General features: G+C 35.0%; 1 protein-coding gene across 1 annotated transcript in view; it reads left to right on the forward strand.

Annotated features, from left to right (window-relative positions):
* Positions 1–17,709, forward strand: part of LOC149778559 (uncharacterized) — an 83,323-nt gene extending 65,614 nt beyond the window's left edge. Inside the window, exons 7-11 of the mRNA XM_089939460.1 lie at positions 2,770–2,918; positions 4,969–4,995; positions 10,247–10,277; positions 11,543–11,601; positions 13,243–17,709. Coding sequence (XP_089795586.1) covers positions 2,770–2,918; positions 4,969–4,995; positions 10,247–10,277; positions 11,543–11,601 — 266 coding nt within the window. The 3' untranslated portion in view covers positions 13,243–17,709. The remainder of the gene's footprint in view (positions 1–2,769; positions 2,919–4,968; positions 4,996–10,246; positions 10,278–11,542; positions 11,602–13,242) is intronic.
* The last annotated feature ends 5,148 nt before the right edge of the window (positions 17,710–22,857 follow it).

Raw genomic sequence — 22,857 nt, forward strand, 5'->3', positions numbered from 1 at the left:
CTGTTTTTTTTTTTTGTTTTTTTTTTTTTGGGGGGGGGTATTAATTTACCTTATTTAACAAAATGTATGCACATGATACTGAAGTAAACATTACTTGATAGGCTTATTGATTGTTCACAGACTGTGTTTACACTGAACTATTAACATGTCCAAAGAGTAAGTCACTCTAAATTACTTGACTAATTAGCATACACTTGAGTGACACATCTCCAGCCGCTTAATAAGTTGCTTTTTTTTCTCCGAAAATCATATAGAAACAATATTTTGATAATTATGGATTTTGGGGGTTTTGTAACATAAGTAATTAAAGTAGACTTACTTGTAAGTTGAAGTTTTATGAGCACCTGAGGGATTACAGAAGATGACATTGAATCATGCGATTGGTCAGCTTTCAGAGTCCTGATATGGATACACTCAGATGTAATAAATTATCATCAAACTTACTGGTAATCTTGTTTAATTATCACTTCATTTCCCTTGAGTACCTTTATGATTACAGGATATTTTTGAGTAGATCAAAGAGATAAGCCGACTTTCCATCTGATGCTGTGTTGTTGTCAGCAATCACTGACCAAATTTGGCAAGAGTTTAAAAGAATACTTTGGATTTGTACAGGCTGAGGTTCAGACAGTTAACTTTCAAGACTTAAGATACATTTTGTTTGCTGGTACATGAATACTGACAACCTCATATTTTTTTTGATACAGAGGCAAAATGTATCAGTAAAAACTGGCATATACTTGTGTATCAAAACTTCTGAAATAGTGTCAACAGTCACTAGCTTTTGATAATATTTATTAAAAACCAAGTCTTGGTGCCCACTTACAGTTTTTAAAGTAGTAATAATGGGTGCTTTCAAGGCAGCAGCAGAATGTGATGCAGTTCTGTTACTAGTGGAGAAAAGCAAGAAATATAAACTGCTGAATACATGCCTGATTTTATCTACCTAGCTATCATACTGTCATACTTTTTTGTGGTGCTTGAATTCTAATAAAAAGTGATGTTTCATTTGCCCCAGATTTCACTAGTTCTATGTAAATATTCTTGTTATGCAATCAATGCACATATGCTAGGATGTTGGTGTATGTTCTAATATATAATTCCTAATATATCCCTAGTTTAGATGCTGAAGTAAATCACCAATGCAAACTTTTACATAAGAATCACAAATGTCTGTATTTCTAATATCTACAATATGTAATGTCTGAACTCTCTGCCCAGTCAGAATAGCTAAAAGCAAAGTTTTGTGGGCCTTTATAACTCAGTAGATCCTATACTGAATAAGGCCCAGAGATCCCTAACGATCTTTTCAATGCATTGGGCTCTACCATCTGATCATTGGCACCTGACTCGTCTTTAACTGGTGACAAGTAACCAGTCACAGGTCACTGGACATCTATGTTACCAAACAATCCCACTGGGGATAGGGAGTCAGCATGTACCCATCGAGAATGTGAAGGCGATTGGATTGGCATCATCGTTCCTTTTGTTCCCATTTCATCCCTGCATGATGTTGAGAAGTGAATACTCCTTTAACTTCATGGTGTCATGGATGCTCATGCCCAGGCATCAAAGCAGATTAGAAGTCATGGATGAAAAGCTACTTCATATGCCTATGTGGAGCCAAACAAACAGATGGCGGGCCGTCCTCTCCTCCTCAAAACGCCGGGAAGGATGAGAGATGGAAAGTGCTGCATCCCCCAGGAATGAGCACAGAAAGGAGGCAGTCTTTACTGTGTTGATGAACTCAACCAAAGTTGATGAGGAACCAGCTAAGATTGTTCGTTCCCTCACTTTGGGTCACCAGCTTCCTTTCACATATCTGCTCAGGTGTTGAAGAAGGGAGATATCTAGGCATTTAATAAGGCAGTTATAGCCTTCACCTCTGGACTTGTGTACAAAGTTTTAGGGCTCAGAGGATTCTTGCACCCTCATTCAGTGATAATATGGGAGATTTCCCAAAAGTTCTCCTGAAGTCCAGAGTATGCTAGACAATGTAAGGAGTGGTCTGTCCCTGCTCTGTGCTGTGATTGCTGGTTTTGGCTCTCAGCTACAGAGATCACTCTCCTGCGTAATCCTTCAAGTCCCCTCCCCCATTGGACACTCGTGTGTCACAAGTGTGGATTTCAGCAGGGACCTACGTTTGTCTCCCAGTCAAGACACTGGAGGCACTGGATAGTAAGGCAGGCATGGCATGCTTGTCGCAATAGCCTTGTACACTGATATTTTTTGGCAGTCTCCTTCAGTCTTGTGACTATAGCAACCATGGCAGTGAAAATTTTCTTATCACAGCTTCTGAATGGAAAGTCACATTAGCATGGGATTTTCACCAGAAGTCTTTAATGTTTTTTGTGCAACATGATTTTAGATGCATTCCTGAATCAAAAATAAGCTTGAGCTATAGATTTGAAGGAATGGGGCTAGAATGGGGAGGCAGCTGTTGCCAAAGGTCAAAATTCAAGGTTACAGTACAGATAATTATTGCATGGTATAACTGAATATCATCGTTGATTTATTATGTATTATCATTTGTAGAAGTGGGAACAATTACTAGTGCTTTTGGGGTTTCAAGAACAAAATTGAAGTTTAAAATCACAATGTTTCCTTGGACATTATGGTTTTGCAGTGTTATATGACACTTATATGTAATGAATTTATAACATTTAATGTACAGTATCTGCAAAGAAAGAAAACACAATATGGATAATTTATTATAATTATTTTTGAATATGGTTATTTTCATTTTTTCACTCATCTTTCTCACTGAAGGTGAAGATATCAGCAAAGAAAAACTAAGGCATGCTGTCAGTGGGATAAAGCAGAATGACTGGCTGCCAATTGTAGTACCTATACTATCTGTCTTAATTCTGATTGCCATTATAGGAGTCTTGTATTACTGCATGATTCGAAAAAGAAATGTGAGTACCTTAGCAGTGTAAGGTTATTAGCTGTTTCAGTTATACATATGATTTATGATTTGTTGTATCTAAGTTGGAATTTTCTGTATTTCTCCAATGATGTCTGACAGGTCCAGCCCATAATCTTTCACTGATTGAAACAAATCATCTAAAAGAAAGCCAGTTAAAGTCCACTCCTTCCAGTATTTTTATGACCCTTTCAAAGCATGTCCCCCACCTCCACGTGACCATACACAGGAAAAAAGCACCCATTTGATAGAGACCAGATCCATTCTGTGGTGGTCATCCTCAACAACTCCATGAGAAAGTTAGGTGTGCAGAGAAATTCTCTGAGAGTCGCTGCAGCAACTCCATTAGAACGCACAAAGAGATGGTGGAGGTTTATCTTAATCCTTTCCACACTCTCTCCATCCCCACTTTGATACACGGGGTTCGAATAGATTGCATGAGCCCGTTTAATCAAGATTGTACTTTAACGAATTATCAGTAATCTGAATAAACGAATTAGTTCAAAATGTCAATGAGCACTTTGTAATTCCAATGAATAATTTTTTTTAAATAAATGATTCCTCTCAAATTATATCTGAACACAACTTCAAGCAGGAATGAAGAATTGTGTTTACTTCTGAACCTCACATAAAAACCCAAGGCACAATAATATGTCCAGAATGTGTTCCATTTTCCCATTAAATTTGTAAACAAATCCTCTTCTAGAATATCGTGAAGTTAGACCTTGAACTCAGATCCAAGTAAAAACTGTTGTTTATAAATGATCATTATCTTAAAGTATAACCTACAATAATTGACAAAAGCTAGCTAGATAATATGTTGTTTACAAATGACACTTACAATATACAATCATGGTCAAAGTTAAACACACAGTATAGATTTACATAACACCACTATTTTAGATGAACAAGAATATGGACATTTTTTAATCAATATACATCTGTCTACTACTCACTCTAACAAGGTATTGTATAATTTTTTATTTTATATTCACCCCTCCCATCATAGTAGGGCACTTAATCCCCGCCATTCTGATTCTGCATTGAAGCTGTGACGTGGATGGATAAGTATCTTTAAATAACAATTGCAACTCAATAGGCTTATGCACCTGTCCTACCATGGAGTCTGGTGGACCTTGAACAGCCAATACATGAAGACCACCCACGGAAAGGTTGACATGGTAGAGCAATTTATGATCAGCAACCAAATGAAGATTAAGTCATTTTCATGTCAGTTATATATTTGGATCATAAAATAAATAAATTTCAAAAGAGTCTTGTATATTTGTTTGTTTCAGAAAAATTAGATTTTTTTTCTATGTACAACTTCAGTTTGTACTTATTGCCAGCATCAAAATGTATGTGCATTCCCAATTCACTTTGATCAGTGTGGCATAAAAATTTTAAATTGTAATCATTTTGGAAACAATATATATCTGGTATTTCAAGGAATTTTTAAAGTTACTCAAAGGAATTGGAAGCAACTTGAACACTAATTTGATGAGAGGCACATCTTTTGACTTCTCTTTAATGGCATAAATTTATTCTACTGTTACAATGGACAATGTTTCATGAGATATGGACAGTTAGATCCAAATGACAATTACTGCGTTTAAAATGAATTAAACAACAGAAAACACTGAATTTACATATAAATGCAAGGCACTTATTTAGTTAGCTTGAGCTTTGCCTGCTACATGTATATTGTAACAAGTGACTAACTTAAGAGCATGTTTTACAGAAATCAAGGTGGTAGCCATTAACAGCACTTTTAAAAAATATTGACAAGAAATAGCATCAGAAGAAGCTGTTGGTTGCAGGTCTAGGCCTAGAAAGCTGTTATTTATATTACATGAAGTCATCCAACTTGAAGCATTGTATTTAACAGCCCTCATCGTGGCCCAGTAATTACCACAATTAAACTGATTGGAAATGAATAATAATGTCAGATATTTGTCAATCAGAGACTAATAACCTTTCTCTCTCTGATAATTAATTAATACTTATGTTGCAATAAAAGATATTCCAATTTTATTTTTTAGCAAAGAAGGAGAAATAAGTCACACAAGGTAAATATATCTTGCTTGCATTTTCTTGTATGGTCTAAAATATTATGCTTTTCAAAACTAACAGACGTACCTCAGTATCCAAAATCTGTCTCTCATGTTGAGTGTACCAGATAACATTCTCCCTCCTTCTCATGTCAAGTCAATATCTGTTTTATTTAGTTTATTTATTTACAAGAAAGATGTATAGCTATATAAGATGATGTACTGTGGGTCATTGTTGATATTTAAAATTCCAATTTGTGCATGAATCTTATGCATAGAAGCATGTTAAATGCCTTATTTTGGCACCTTAAATAGTACTTGGTCGAAGGGGGGGGGGAAATGAGACAAGACCTGACATATGTCAAATCATGTATGCTGTTTTGGTTCTTCTACAAAAGAAAGATAAAAACACCAGTTTAATATCTTTGATTGTTTTATGTACATTTATCTAAGGTTCTAGTGAAAATAAGCACATCATGTAGCCATCTTTGTCAAATCTTAATACAGATCTCTCACAAAGAAATTTGAGGACTTGGTAAATGACATCTACAGATTGAAATAGCTAGGAATAAAATCTGTATTTTTAAATATTCCATTGTCATGATGTTTCGACTGTGTTTACCCACTAGTTTAGCTCTTGACTTTAATCCTTTCAAGTGCAATTTCAGAGATGTTGTGATTTCATGCACTTGTAGACAGTGATGCATGAGAACTCCTGCAAATTTGTTTAAAGTCATACATAAGAAAATGTACTCTGTGCAGTATGCACATTTAATTTGGCTGTTCACCCTTAAAGCTCTTGTTGCGACATAAGTCTTGCCAGTAGAGGTGTCGTAGCACATATTGCGACTAGTCTGTTTTTGTAAATGTTTACACATCTGGGTCCCTTGCCTGGACATGAATGGTTGTTAAACTAAAGTTACGAAGTTAGATCAAATTTTTTAGCTGGGAAAATGTTTAGGGATGAAACAGTGAGTGATTCAAATAATGAAATTCACTTTTAGATATCATTAGGCATTCAGCAGTGCATTTTTCAACAACTGCTTTCAAATTACTCTTACTTGCTAACTACTGTTGCTTGCTAACTACTCTCTCTCTCTCTTCTCTCTCTCTCTCTCTTCTCTCTCTCTCTCTTCTCTCTCTCTCTCTCTCCATGCTGTGAATCCAGCCTGTTAGTTTTCTAAGTAAAGATAACCATATAAATATATGAGAATGACTGTAGTTAAGAATATCTTCACCAAGAATGGGATCCCATTATTAATGTGTTTGCTTCAAACAGTCATGTTTGTGAAGAGAACTATGTTTTACTGATGTGATCACATATTTTGCATTTTTTTTTTAAACTAGTGGCTGCATATAAAATTGTCTCAGCTGATATACAGAATTATTTATATAGCTGTTGGGGTAATTTGTAGGAAAAAAGGCATACATTATGAAAATAGGAGTTAAGCTACAATACATCTTCAGTAGTTGTGGCTGTTTTGCATCTTTGCTATTTCTCTCTCTCTCTCTCTCTCTCTCTCTCTCTCTTAGAGGAACTTGAATTTTTTTTTTATACATTTTACTTTCATTTTAAATTTAGCTAAAAATGAAATTGCTGATTCATGATATATTGTTTTTGGTGATGTTGAAACAAGGAAACAAATATTGTTTAGTCCCAGAGCCTTACTCCTTTTAATCAATTTTCGGTGACTTCTCACAACCTGCCCCACCCCCCAACATCTCTAATGCATTCATTACCACTATACTTAATATACAGTTAACAATACTTTAATTAGGTTTCTGAGGTTCTTTCTCATATGACCGACAAGCTTGTAGATGCAAAATTTTTAGCAACTCTTGATCTAAATGTATCACATTGTAAAAATCAAACAATTGACTGTATCTATTATAATTCTTAATTATTTGATGATAATTAAAATGCCTATGGATCTGATAATATCTGGATTTAAGAAACCTAAGTTATTATTTCAGGAGACCAATTACTAAATGAAGATAACTGTAACATGTTTTTTGAAAACACAGTAATAATAATAATATCATTTTATGAGTCTACGGATAAAGCTACAGGTATTTTCAGTTGAAATACACATGAAAATTGATGCACAATAGGGAACTTTTGATAAAGTTTTTCATCAAGTGAAGACTTCAGTTCTTTCTTTCGTGATTTTACTGGTTATTGACATGTAGTAGTTTCTCTCTTTAATTTTCATGCTGTTTTCAAGGCCTCCTTGGAACAAATTATTAAACCTGGTATACAGATATAAAAGACAAATCCTCATCTGATTACAATTGCATGAGACGTTCAAGTAATACAGCTATCAAGTTTTGCATTCATCTTTATATAAGATTTGAAATGAACTTCTATCAAGTAGCCAGCTTATTTTGAAACGAATAAAAGCTAGAGACACATGCAACAATAATTGTTTTGAAAATCAAAATAAATTTCACTGTTATACACCAATAGCAATTGCATGTGCCATGTTATTTCTAGCGTACATGCAATGTGATATGCAAAGAATATAATGACATCTATGTCATAATTCTATTCCATGTTTATTCAGTAAGATTAAGGTAGCATCATATATTGATGTGATACAAAAAAGAGATATGAGCTATGCTAGAAAATATTCATATTTGACTTTATCTACAGACTTTGATAAAGACACTGTTTGTTTGAGTGTATGACAATTTTTAAATGCACAAAATTTGCCTAAATTGTATTGAAAGCTATACTCATTCATGTCATGAACGAAGTGTTTCTAATTTTAAAAAATTACTTAGTCACTTTTGTTGTGAATCTGTCATCAGGCTTCCGTCGAGAAATGACATTCTTACTTTTAAGTCAGCTGCTGACATTCGGAGGTCAGTGTTAATTTTTTAAACACTGGTACTAAAAATAACTTTGAAGCATGATGCCTGTTAGGAACTTTGCGTACATGAACTTCCTGACCAACCATTGTTAGCAAGTAAAAATGACAATGTTTTTTGATGCTACAAAAAAAGCATTGTAAAACAAAAAAGATATTGCCCATAGTTTAGATTTGTTTGGTATGTGTATATGTAGAAGTTTGTTTATTACATATACATGTAAAAATTAGACAGATTATACATCATAACATTTGACTGAGGTAATTTTTAGCTTTATTCTTTAAATTGAATAATAATGCTGAATATTATGGAGTATGCATTTCTAAATGTATTGTAATTCTCTTCATTTTAGAATTTATCTTCTGATTAAATTTAGAAATAAAATTTTGATACCAATCATTATTCAGAAATACGTAGATTTTTGTTCAATAATACTTTTTCTATTTAAAAAGAACTTATGTATTTATTTTGGTGATTCACCTACTGTTGTTGCATTTTTATCGCTGGTTTCATTCTTTATTATTTCTGTTTGGTTCTGTAGTTCAGCTTGAACATAATTAACATATGTCATGTACAATCTTGAAAAATTTAATGTGTTGAAATTGAAATAGTTAGCGTAGGTGCAGTAATAAAAACAAATAAACTAACACTTTTTATCATGAGGCTAGATTTAATATATGTTAAAAATATAAAGCCCTGTATTATGTTCTAACTCTGTGATCCTAAATTAAATAACAGAAAGAAGAAAAACCAACAATAATTTAATTCTTTAAGTTATTAAGTGAAACTTTAAAAGGAACATAAAGTATTATGAATCAAATCCAAGGTAATCCTTAAAAAATTCCAAAAGAATTGAGTGTTCTGAATGAATTCCAGGTTCTTGAATGCGCAGATGTGCTAACATTCTTGATATCACAATAATATTGTGCAGAACTCCTCTGAGTAAATTCACAATAATCCCAGAATAATGTTTTAGTTCAGCAGTATTATGAGCACTTTGTAAATCTAATGAATAATCCAAACAAATGTTTACAGTCATGTTATATCTAAACATAACATTAAAAACATCTGCAAACTAATATTAATACTAGAATGTAGGAAATAAGAATAGATTAATTGATCAACTCTCACCGTTATATACACACATATGTCTTCATTGTATTATTTTCCTTCTCAACCCATGCTGCAATACTTCCTATGTGACATTTTTCACAGTACAGCTGTACTTCATGTTGCAACAGAACCCACCTGACTCAATCGTCATATGAGAAATCAACCCAGACTTGTACACAGGTTCATTATTATGATTGACTCTAAGACATAACACACCTATTTAAAGGTAATATGCAATCTACAGAGACATACCAAAAGTGAAGTGATGTGATGTGATTTGGATTTTTAACGTAGCTTTAAAATAATTTCAGTCATATCACTATGATGTCTGCAATGTGGCAGTTTATGGTGATGTCTAGCACTGGGACATCATGCTGTGGACATGTAGCATGATGTCCCATCCAGTCACATTATCCTGACACCAGGCCGACCAGTCCTAACACTAAGCCCTTAATGCTGAGCGCCAAGCGAGCTAGCTGTTAGTACCATTTTTGTAAGTCTTTGGTGTGACTTGGCCGGGGATCGAACCCACGACCTCCCGCATCTGAGGCGGACGCTCTAACCACTAGGCCACAGGAGCGGTCCCAAAGTGAAAGCACAGTATATACATAATAATCTATAACAATCAAAGTAATTAGAGATAATATGTATAGCTTTGGTACGTATGTGGCTTAGTGATTTCAGATGATAGACAAGGTATTATTGATGGATTTGATGTGTTCAGCTTTTGGGTAATAAGACAAAAAATAATGGTCAGTAAGAACTTGCACATGTATGCTGGTCATGTTGCCCCTTTCACTTAATAATTATACATATTGTGCCATCTGCAAATGTTTCCTGTAGTACGAAAGAAGAGTCTGAGACAGAGAGCTTAGATTAATTTCCAAGTGTTCTAGCAAACACTGGCACACAGGATGCCGTATATGATGGCTGTTCTTTTATTATCATATCAGTGTATCAGTTTTATAATAAATATCCCCATGAAAGGATTTGCATGACTTTCCAAAAAAGATTGGATTCAAGAGAAATACTCATCATCACAAAACTGCACAAGTCAAACCATCTAAAATCTAAGCAGTGATGTAAAAAATATTAGTGTTAGGTCAGCTGCTACAGATTATTTCAGATGGAAATGGATATGTCTTATTGTAAACATAACTGGTATCCTCATGATTTATAAGCAGTTAAGATATAGCATATTGAGTCCAAGTGCAGTCATTCTAATTTATTGCTTTTCATGGACATCCAATTTTTGCTCAGAAAAATCTTTTGTTTTTCATTTAAGGAACAATATACAGAAGTGCCAACAGTTGATGGTAAGTGATCATTGTTCGAATGGTAATTTATCCAGCAATGCAAAGAATATACAAATGAATTTAATATTTTTTTCTTCATAAGTACAAATAATTCCAAGGTGTTTGTTAAATAGAGGTAATATAGTCGATTAAATGCCTTGCTATATTTTGCTGTTTGGGCCCCGAGTGGCCGAGTGGTCTAAAGCGCTTTCCATTACGGATCACTGCCATTTCACCTCTGTCTGTGTGGGTTCGAGTCTAGGATTCGGCCAATGTGGGTATGTGAGAAAGTTTGCCAGTAGCTTCTCATGGGTCGGTGGTTCTTCCTGAGGTTTTCCCAAGTTCTAACTCCACCATTAATACTGGCTGCCATGCATAGCCTATCATGTGCTGAAAAATCGTGTTAAACCCCACAACAACAACAACATATTTTGCTGTTATTTTGATTGGCAAATATTCTGTCTCAAGCCACTTGAAAGAAAGATCCTTTATGCTATACAAGGCCTAATTTGCATATCTGTTTGGCATAGCAACTCATGGCCTTTTATCATAGTAAGGTCAACCAATGCATACACTTGCTGATGCATGGGAGTAAACAAGATTAGGCCTGCATTTATTGTGACAATAATTGAATCAGTTTTTGGACATCCACTTCTGATTTGAAACAGGATACATTTGCTGTTAATGGTCTGTAGAATCTTGTATGAAATGTAGATCAATATTTCTGAGAAACAGTTTTCAATAAATTTCAGACATATATTTAGCAACATATTTAAGGTCATGTATAATCAGTGAGAGAATATTGATTTTACCTGATTGGATATGTGATGAAAAGCATATCTGTATTGTGGAGGGTGGGGTTAGACTTGTCATTAGACAAGGCTTACTTAATTTTCTTAACTCATAAACAGTTTGTGTTGGCTTATCGTCAAGCAGGAAATTATGATTGGAGAAATAGGATATGTAGCCATTCTAGATGCTTTAATGGCAATGTTTTACATTATGGAACTTGAATACTTCCTGGGCTCCTCAGATAAAAACAAAATACAGTGTTCAGGAACATGACCTACGAGTAGAATTATATGTGTCAGCATGATCATATACAGGATTATTTTATATTATTTTATGTAAAACAAATCGACTAAAGTAGTGCTGGAACAATTTGAACTATGCATAGCTTGGAATTAAAGGATTTTAAAACAATTTAAGATTGACAGATGTAAAGATTCTGGTAGTGAGTGTGAAATACTTATAGACAGGCCTGACATAATCATTTTCTAATTCAGGGAAACAAACTGGAGACCAGCAATTACAAGTAGTTGCTGAAAATGGCCAACGATCATAGGTAATATTCTTACACTCATGTTGCTTTAGAAAACTGTAATATTAGAATCAATTTTATCATAGTCAGATTTCTAAAATATTTCAGTTGGCACCTATCGAAAAACATAAATGAATATATTTTGTGTTCTACAAAACATGCATGAAAAGCTGCACAAATTCCATAGCCTAATGGCTGAGACATGACCAAGTTTGGTGGGGGTGAGGGTCATGTGAAACTTTAAGATCCATTTCTGTCCGTATAAAAAAGCACAACAACATATGATGTCTGATTCTCATTTATATATGGATATAAATATCTCTTGGATAAGTCAGTTGCTTCCTCAACTTTATTACAAATTAAACGATTAGTAAATGTGAGTATTTTCAGTACAAGTTATCACTTTGTCTATCTACTGTCACTAGCAATAAAACAACCACCTGGCACTTTGTGCACAGGATATAATTGCTCCTAGCCACAGAGTGCACACATGGTAAATTGCTTTTTCTCAGCATCTTGGTGGGGTAAAGATTGAAGACATCACTTGGCACTTCTGAACTAATAGTCTAATACCTTAAATAACTAAGTACAAGTACATTACTATATCTGAGAAGGAGTAGTCTCAAAAAAGCATCTTATAAACCCTTAAGTAATTTGTTATATAATTTGTAATAAAATTTATTAGAAAAGTTTTGTTTTCACTACAGATTCACATATGCAATAATTGTAACACTTTTATGACAATTCAAGCCGACCGCTCCGGTGGCCTATTGGTTAGAGCGTCCGCCTCGGGTGCGGGAGGTCGTGGGTTCGATCCCCAGTCGAGTCATACCAAAGACTTACAAAAATGGTACTAACAGCTGCCTCGCTTGGCGCTCAGCAATAAGAGGCTAGTGTTAGGACTGGTCGGCCCAGTGTCAGGATAATGTGACTGGGTGGGACATCATGCCACATGTCTGCGGCATGATGTTCCAGTGCTAGACATCACTAAAAACTGCCACACTGCAGACATCGTAGCGATATGACTGAAAAATTGTTAAAGCTACGTTAAAAATCCAAATCACACACACACAATTCAAGCCCAATTTTACCATTACTATTAGAATGTATTCATTTCATTCTTATATATATATATATATATATATATATATATATATATATATATATATATATATATATATATATATATATATATATATATATAGATTGCCAGGACAAGATCAGGTGTTACATGCTGTATGCTCACATCTTTGGCATGATATTAAACTTGATTATCCTGCCATAGATTAAGTTAGGTTTTCCATGTTATTGCTAAATACAGAAAAAGGGATCAAATATCTATAAATTCGTATTGTTGTTTTGTAAAATTAATTATTTGAATATGGAATGATAATATATTGAATCGACTGTTGCAGTTGTCTTTGTTTTCAGCGGTGCTTATCTCTTTTGACAAGTGATAAACTCTGCATGACAGGTACATATAATCATTTACAATTAAGTTGTCATAGACATGTGATACTCATCCCTGGTATATGTGATTCTTGATCCATTTGAGTCCCATGCAAAACACATGTCTTCTGTGGACAGCTGCACATTGAAGAATGCATCAACTATACTTGTAAATTTAGTTCACACACTGATTCAGAATTGGTTTTCTTTTTTAAGGTTATCAGAGGCAGCATCAAAGAGACTTAAGGAATTCTGAACTGTGCTCAAACATGAGAAGAGAGAATTCATTTTGGGATCGATCTGGATATTTACAAAATTTGATAGGAGTTTCGACTTAAAAGAGGGAGGATTTACATCAGCCTGATTTTTGACCCTCAAAAAGACAAAATTTACAATGATTTAACAAGTTTATATTTGTTAAAGATTAAAATATACACATCACCTCATCAAAACAGTTCATTCATAGGAACTTGTTACTATTCATACTCTCCTTATATGTACCAGAAGCATTTTTAGCATCTCTTATGAGATCATTGCCAGGATTATATTGGTGGCAGTCATCATTTTTTATCTTAACACTTAGGAGATGATGTATTTTTTACTGGATTCAGGCATTATTTAGGATCAGCCTGAATGTTCCTGTGATCAGAGTCTGGTAACGTTTTTTTTATACTAGATGCGAAAAGTGATTAGCTACCTGAAATGAGAGATTACGTTTAGCAGTGACATAAGCAAATTGTGTCTAAGCAAATGAAACTTTATCCACACTTGATGCAGATTCCCTGAAATAATATGCTATTTGTTGCTACAGTTCATATGCTGTTTTGAGACAACGTTTCTGCCTGAGTCCTAGTGTCATTCTTGCCAGTGTAACATATTCTATAAACAGCTTTACGGGAAGAGCAGAGTTCATGTTCATGTATGCTTGAACTTGATTCCCACCACTGAAATTCCCATTTCCAGCCAGTTTCTTGTGATATTTCAGTTGCTTAGATTTTGGTGTTTTGGCATTAGGAGATAATACAGGCTTAGACATATCAATGAACTTTAAACAGCGAAGACAAACAAGCTTCATTTTATGCCACAAATGAGTTCTTGAGTAATCCAACCACAGTCAATTAACGTCTTTCAATCCTGTCTGCTTCCTTGTGAGTATAGACAATATAGATTCTAATCCATCTGAACAACTTTATGCACAGAAGAAAAACATACCCGGCTGAGTTGTTGTTGTTGTTGTAGGGCTTAACGCCATTTTTCAGCACAAAATAGGCTATACATGGCAGCCAGTATTAATGGTGGAGGAAGAACCCGGAAAATCCACGGAAAGAACCACCGACCCACGAGAAGCTACTGGCAACCTTTCTCACATAACCATATTAGCCAAATCCGAGACTCGAACCGATGCAGACAGAGGTGAGATGGCAGTAATCCGTAACTGTGAGTGCTTTAGACCACTCGGCCACTCGGGGCCCCACCTGGCTGAGAGAATCAGAGTAATGTTAAATGTTTTATGATAATTGAGCTCCAATTGTAACGTCTTATATTAGGTAATGAAAAATCATATTGTATTATGAAAGGAATTATATTTTGTCTTCATACATTCTGCTATGGTCATAGCATCATGATGTCTAAGAATATTTATTAGGAGCAGAATCAGTTATATGAATAAAGTGGTGACTGCTTTGGTAATATGCTTTCAATTCATTCAAAGTGGCATGTAATTTACAATCATCTGAAATGGTATGTTGTGATTTTTCATCTGGGTATAAAGTACCGTATTTCTTGTATGTTTTTCGTACCCTTTAATTTTTTGTACACAATCTAGTTATCAAAATAATAATTATTTAAATATGTCATAAGTTTTCATATATATCACATTGTATTTTTTGAAAAATCCGTTAAATTATTGGACATAAAATTTCTGCTAAGTAGATTTATGTTTGCACAAAAGATCTAAAAATACCATATTGACATTTTTGTTTTTAAAAAAATAATAATTAATTGTTGGTCAGAAAATACAATGTTTGATGCATAAGCATGGGCGCGCACAGCATAGGTCAAGCCCCCCCCCCCCCCGAAATCATATTGCAAATAAACATAGATATAAATTCCGGCAAGTTTAATCATGCAAACTAAGCTGAAAATATCTCAAGATTCGGTTCAACATGCTTAGTAAATATCAGCTTTACTTTAAGAATGCATACTATACTAACTCTCCCAGCCGTGACTGACTGACCCTCCACTGCAAAAAATCCTTACACCCCCCATCCCCGTACACATAAATTAATTTTTTAAAAATTTTGTACAAAAAATTACATGAAATACGGTATACAATTTTGACTTGACCTGGGATGATGCAGTGAATATTCTATTTACAGAATGATATTAGACTAAGTTTCTTTGAACATTCATATTTGTAGAGACGTATTTTCAGTGGTGTTCATGACATTAACATAATTTTCTGAACATTTGCATTAGTTTCAAGATATTTACTTCATTGACATTACTTTCAGGACCTTTAATTGATTTACATTATTTTCATGACATTTACATCAGTGACATTATTTTCAGGACATTCACATCATTGACATTATTTTCAGGACATTATTTTCAGGACATTTACATCATTGACATTATTTTCAGGACATTTACATCATTGACATTATTTTCATGACATTTACATCATTGACATTATTTTCAGGACATTTACACCACTGATATTACCTTCAGGGCATTTACATAATTTACATTATTTTCAGAACATTTACATCATTGACATTTCTTTCAGGACATTTACATCATTTACATTTCTTTCAGGACATTTACATTATTTACATTATGTCACTTGCCTCCTAAGGAATTATTAATTATCCCGGAGAAGGACTGACAATTTAAAGGTTAAATAGCTCCGAGCCCCCAGTCAGAAAAGCCGACGGTCTAGGTGTATAACATATAAAAATAATAAGGTGAAAGATATAACAATTTAATAAGTTAAATCTCAGTACTCAACAATTACAGGACAAATTTCAATTCAATTGCTTCCATTCAATACAAGACCTATCCAAACTGCCAATTATTTCATCATGGGAAATTAAAGGTGAGAGTGTTTCCTTCATGTGTCCCTTCTATGTTACTCATCTGTAACTTCTGCCTTTTATTCATTTGTCAGTATTTCCTGTACCCTTATTTCTGTTCTTCCAGCTCACCTTGTCAGTACTTCTCATACCCTTGTTTCCATTCTCCTGGCCTCCTTGTCGATACTTCTGGAACCTTTGTTCCATCTCCCAGCCCTGCACCTTCGCACAGCTGCCTAATTCCACTTGTTCTTCTTGTCTCCTTCTCTCTAATCGTTGGGTGGCGTCCTATCCCACGCAGGAAGCTTCCTCAGAAGCCTTTGTTGCAAATCCGAAGTTCCTTGAACTCCTTTCCCACCCTTTTAACAAGCACACAACTTTGACACTAGGAGCACAGTCTAGTGTCTCCAACTTCCCTATGATCTGCTCTTGCCAATGTCTAGACATGCACCCTTCTGTTCACAATGAATGTAACAAAATAATGTCTGGTTACATGAGAAAGCCGCCCCAAAATTTGATTATCTTAATTCTGATTGGATACCAGTGGCCTCTTTGAAAAACGTCTGGGGTAGTATCACTGATGTGTTATAATGTCAGGTTTGCTGCCTTTTTCAGTCTCTCTCTCTCAACATACACACAGTACAGGTGTACATTTTTTCTAAATGACAACTTGATAATAATCTAGACAATGTATTACACTGTAGGGTCATAAATTGACTTACATTCAACATTGACCTGCAATCATTCACGTTCAAATATACTGTAAAGGCACTGTTGATGCCAACAAAGTGTATACATTTAATTAGATGTATATAGCAGCGTTGCCAATGGATATATGTTTTTGAAAGACATACAATCTTGATAAGTTGTTGAATGACTTAATGTTGTAAAAACAAGTTTACACTGAATCTAATAGAGACCAAACACAAATACATATCATTAGTATTGCCTAAGTTTTCTGTGCAACAAGTTTTATGACAAAAAGTGGATACTTAAAGATGGAAAAGTAATTTATCATTGTTATCAACTAAACAGCCTCTGTCATCGTAAGAATGTTACTTTGTTCATTTTGATGGTACATCTCATGATTATGTTATCAGATTAAACTCATCTCGATAATACTGATTGTTAAGAATAAGCAATCTTTGACTTTAACTCATAACGCTCTTATGGGGATGCCATTTATTTCGTCCTTTAAAGTTCGAGAAATTGTCTCATTCTTCTCTGGTATGTTTAAAACATAATTAGGCTAGTTATTAGTGTTGTAAAATTTTCTAGTCACCTTCATATCGTTGTAAAAATGTTTTAATTTGTTTTCTCAATAAAGATGAACAAAGGATCCATATATCTATAACAGCCATTACAATTTTAATGTTTCCATTATATCTAGGTTGTGATTCAGTTAAATAGAAAGTTGTACATGAGCCACTTTGATAAATAAAGTCGACACCACCCAATTGGATTACTCAAATTACCTTCCTCATTTTTTTGACTGACAATTACCATGCCATCAGCAATACTTGTTTTCCTGACGAATTATTATACCTTTATGACGTTTGAAATCTTTATATTTTAATTGTTTTCTTTTTCTCAAAGTTTTGAATTGTTTACTGAGTACAGCTTTATTCATCAAACTGATAAATAACTCAAAATCTTTTGGTGCGTTCTATTAGAGACTTATATATAGTACTGCATTGGATTATAACATGGTCTGTTTAAATTGTATGCTCAATTAAACAGTTTTAATTGTCTAATGTACACATTTATGTATAGTCGATTTTGTACCCTTGTAATTTGTGGTGTGACGGGTTGTTATACTGGCACTATGGTAGGCGTGTTATGGCTGGGGTGGGGTGCTCCCAGTATTCTATTTAAATTATTATAGAAAATCCCACTCAGGCTCGATTTTTGTTGGAAGTTAAATTAGTGAAATATAGATTTAAAGCTCCAAGCCCCGAATCAGCAATGCCGACGGTTAAATGATTGAATATACAAAAGGTGAAATTCTACGAATAACAATTTAATGACAATTGAATAGTCAAATGATTACAATATCCCAAGTACTCTCCTTCCCCTTGACCCTGTGATAGCCTATTGATAATTTGATTAGTAGTGTGAGATAGCTTTTAACCTGTCCTTGTATTCTATTCATCTATGTATTCTTCTCTCCTATTCCTCCATTTCTTTCTCCTCTTTCTCTCGTCTTCCTCCAAATTCTTTCTCCTCGACTTCTCTTTGCTCCTCCTCCTTCTCCACTATCTCCTCCTCGACTCCTTTTCCTCCTCCTTCTCGACTGTTTCCACCGACTAGACTTGTCAACTCTGACTGCTCTGCTTGTCTCACTTCCGTCTCCCCTCTCTGTGACTTGGGACTTAGCTGGAAGTTCTATGCCCCCAAAAGCTTCATGTGAAAACACAAGGACGGTACAATATTTTCATTAGTCCTCTCATCTCACACTGTATCCAACCTATCATCAGATAACGGAAATTAAATTTATTCGGTCACGCATTCATTCACATTGAAATACTCATATATATGGTAAAACAAGATCGCAGTAAAAGCACAGTATCAATTCTCATACATACATCAGTAAGTTGCTCTGATATATCCATACATCCATATTAACTAATCTTACTGATCCAAGATGCAGGTCTTCTCTCTGGTCACGGTAACCTTGCGTAAGAGTTTAACTCTAGCCAGCGGCAATGTTTATACATCAAACCATGGCTTATAATAATACCTTAGTTTATACACAACTTACGAGCTGGGGCTGATCAAATGTGAGATAAGTATGGATCAGTTTGTAAGGGAGATAAAGCATTTACACCCGGAAATACTTTTTTGGACCAAAATGATAGTCATTTAATAGGTAGTATTCAACTACTAATATCCAACTGTTATCCGTGAATGTGCAATCCTTAAAAGTCATAGCCTGGCTCATGAATAAAAAATATCTGCAAATCTCAGGGGTTTCTTTTACAGTTATTTTCTCGCCACTCCAACAACTATGAATTTCTTCCGGAATGAAATATATTTCTCATCGTACTTTGGTAGGGTCTCATCTGGATTGGGTTTGTTTTTGTGAGCTGTTAATTATCAGAGGTATAATAAAGTTGAGCATGGAGAAAATATTGATTTTACATACTTATTATGTAAATTGAGTTCGTTATGAATAGACGTTAATAAGCTGTTTGTTAAGTGCTGACTATTAATAATTTTGACTTTAGGTGTTCTTCTATATGGAGCGTATTGACTAATTTAACACGTTTATCATCATCCTACATGATTATTATCTGTTTTGCATTTTTCGGCTTTAAATCGTTGTTGAAATGTTTTGCAATCCTATTGAACTAGTTATAAAATACCCAAATGCAATCAGCACCTCTGTAACTGTCTGTCTTATGGTAATAATTGATGTGCGGTATGTGTCACATTCTAAATCGCAGTAAACAAGTATGGAACTTTTAACTGATGCTGATAATCTTTATATTTTTCAACTGAACAATTTTGGGGAATTATAGCTATAATGTCTTTTGCACTGTAGCATAGACTTTAGGGCTCTGAAAATGTTTAGAATCTGTACAAAACGTCAAATATTTTCCACATATATCGCATGTGCGTTTACCCTATGTACTTGTAATGAATTGAATTGTGATAATTCATAATGCCTACATAATGGTTCCTTAAACCTTTGTACATTTCAGTACCGTCCGTTGCCCTCCGTGCTAGCTATTCTGACCAGTTCATAATTCATTCTTTGGTAAATTCGTTACTTTCCACGGGACTATATATATATATATATATATATATATATATATATATATATATATATATATATATATATATATATATATATATATATATATATATATATATATATATATATATATATATATATATATATATATATATATATATATATATATATATATATATATTGATGTTCTGAATATTTCCTTCTTGAATATATCTTTTCCCAGTAGACCGAAACATTTCAGTTATGAAAACCAAAGGCAAATTTAGATCTCGAATTTCAATTTTAAGTTACTACCCTCCAAAAAAGAAATATACAAGCAGAAACAAAATAAAACTGAAATTCACTTTAAATTTTGAAATGTAGTTTAACTGATAAATTCACGACACATGCTGGGACAGATCAATTATGGTAAGCATCTACCTACAAGTGCGTTGACACGGTCACACTTGACTATTAAGCAATGGGTGGTGCATGGTACAAGATAAAGTAAAGATGGTAACTATAGGACAGTCAGAAGAGTAATAATCGAAAAGGCAGAAATAAGTTAAAAGATTGTACGTTTTCGCTCTCTCATACTCGGAACAATCCGGCTACTGTAGCGGAGATGAGATAATGAACCTGAACCGGTATAGCCCTGAGAATCACTAGGTCTAACTTGTAGCTGACTAGTTTGTTAGAATGTGATTTTGCAAAATTCCTACTGTAACAATATAGCCGGGTGGGATTTCGAATCTACAATAGAACATGTTTAATGGTGATACAAATACAATGTTTAATAACGAACGACTTGAATGAGCAATTAATTATGATTAATATGTGCGTGTATATGATCCAAACATTGGATCAATTAACATAAAGCGCACGGACTTAATAACGCAAATACAAATAAATGACCTTACAAAGTACAAGGACAACGGGTGAATGATTCACAGTGATTTCAGAACAAAAATATTGATGTGTTTTGCTCAAATAATAAAACAAATGTAGCATTTTACTTATATAGTAAAATGTATTCACTAAAACAGTGAAATTATGTAAACAAAAAGAAAGATATACAAATTATCTTTACAGTCCTAAAAACACTGGGTTTTACAAACCCCCCTTAAATTAGCCAACGGCTGAAAGATTACATGTATGGAATTACACACTCCGTCACCAGCACACTCAGCTACCAGTCATGCTGGCCAATCAAGTCGTTACTATTCAAGGTTCGTCAATCAAGCAGTCAGCGCTCACCAATCTCGGTCAGTAACACCCGATCACCTGCTGCTCAACCAGCAACACTGTTTATTCAGCTCTACGGCTGCTATGGTTCAGTTTCACAGCTGCTATGGTCGACTTCAGTGGTTAGCTCTGCAGCTGGTACCACGTCGACTCCGATCACTCCGATATCTCGGATCACTCTGGTCACTCGGGTCAGCTGAAAATGCTTCTAACACCGTGTACTATGCATGGCATGGGCCCTCGTTTCGCTAAATGACAAACTTAAGGACAGGGGCTCCCGTAGTTGTTTTTTAAGGGGCTAACTTGTAGAGATCAGCTATTAAGTGTTAGATATAGGACAAACTAATCTCATCCTCTCTCTCTCGTCACATAAGTACTTAGAATAATATTTTATTTTACGCCTGCGTAAAACACAGTTACCTAAAACCACTCCAAACCGATTATTGTTTTGATCCCAAGGATTATCACCAAGAGTTACAGTACCGTGCCTTCTGTCAGCAATTATTTGTTTCTTCCTTCTTCCAATTGGTGTAAGAGGGGTGAAAGATTATTGCCAGTACAATTTCGCTAACAAATACCTGTGTCATTGTAGTACTTTTGCTGTTGTTCCGACAGCGAAAGAGAAAATACCGTATGATGATCGCGATTTAGCTTTTAGCTTATGGTTCTCTGGGTGTTACAACCGCTTGATGTTTATCTGTTCTCCAATCTGAACCGATACTTGTCGATCCCAAATCTCGCACAGTGTTTTGTATTCCTTGTCGATGTGATGCACATGTTTTGCAGACGCTCAAATATCAATGTTTCGCGCCAATAGCAGGAATGTCGGATGACACCAATGATTCGTTGTTGTTGTTGTTGTAGGGGTTAACGCCATTTTTCAGCACACGATAGGCTATACATGGCGGCCAGTATTAATGGTGGAGGAAGAACCCGGGAAAACCCCGAAAAGAACCACCGACCCACGAGACGCTACTGTCAAGCTTTCTCACATACCCACATTGGCTGAATCCGAGACTCGAACCCACGCAGACAGAGGTGAGATGGCAGTGATCCGTAACGGAGAGCGCGTTAGACCACTCGGCCACTCGGGGCCCCCCAATGATTCGTAATCACTGTCTATATCTAGATCCTTCCACATGGATTTGTTTGTCGTTTAGGATAATTATAAAGCAGTTTCTAACAGCAGAAGACAAGTATAGGCAAAGTGGTTGATAATTCGGACGCATGTGCGTCTGCGGTGATACCCTCACACGGATGTTGTTTCCAGAAAGGAACACAAACGCAGCGCTAGCCGTAAAGTTTTAGCATGAATGACCACCACCTTCATTTTGAGTCTGACACCGTTTGCACGGATTGAAAGCATTTATCTTGATCTGTTGCCATGACGCACATATAGTTTAATAGAGTCGAGCGCATATAATGGCGATAATGTTGTTTTTGCTGCTTATGTAACAAAATCACTCAGATCCTGAAAGGTTTGCGTTTAATCCCAGCCATAATAAAGAGAGGCATTTAGTGCTGTACTTTCACGTTTCCAAGTCAAGAAAGCAGGTACTTTCACGTTTCCAAGTCAAGAAAGCAGGCACTAGACCACAAGAGGATGCTGTGTCTGGTCGCAAGATCGGCTGCGCATCTGGAACCCGGTTAGTGACACAACTTTATTGTGATTGCATTTTGAGATTCGACGTTTCAAGTACGATTTTTATCCATTTGTGGTTCATTAGTAGCTCATCACTGATTATTTCGCGGGTGGTTAAGGTCATCAGGGCACCA

This window comes from Sinohyriopsis cumingii, chromosome 17, assembly GCF_028554795.1.
Source record: "Sinohyriopsis cumingii isolate HCF-2022 chromosome 17, ASM2855479v2, whole genome shotgun sequence".
Taxonomy (NCBI): domain Eukaryota; kingdom Metazoa; phylum Mollusca; class Bivalvia; order Unionida; family Unionidae; genus Sinohyriopsis; species Sinohyriopsis cumingii.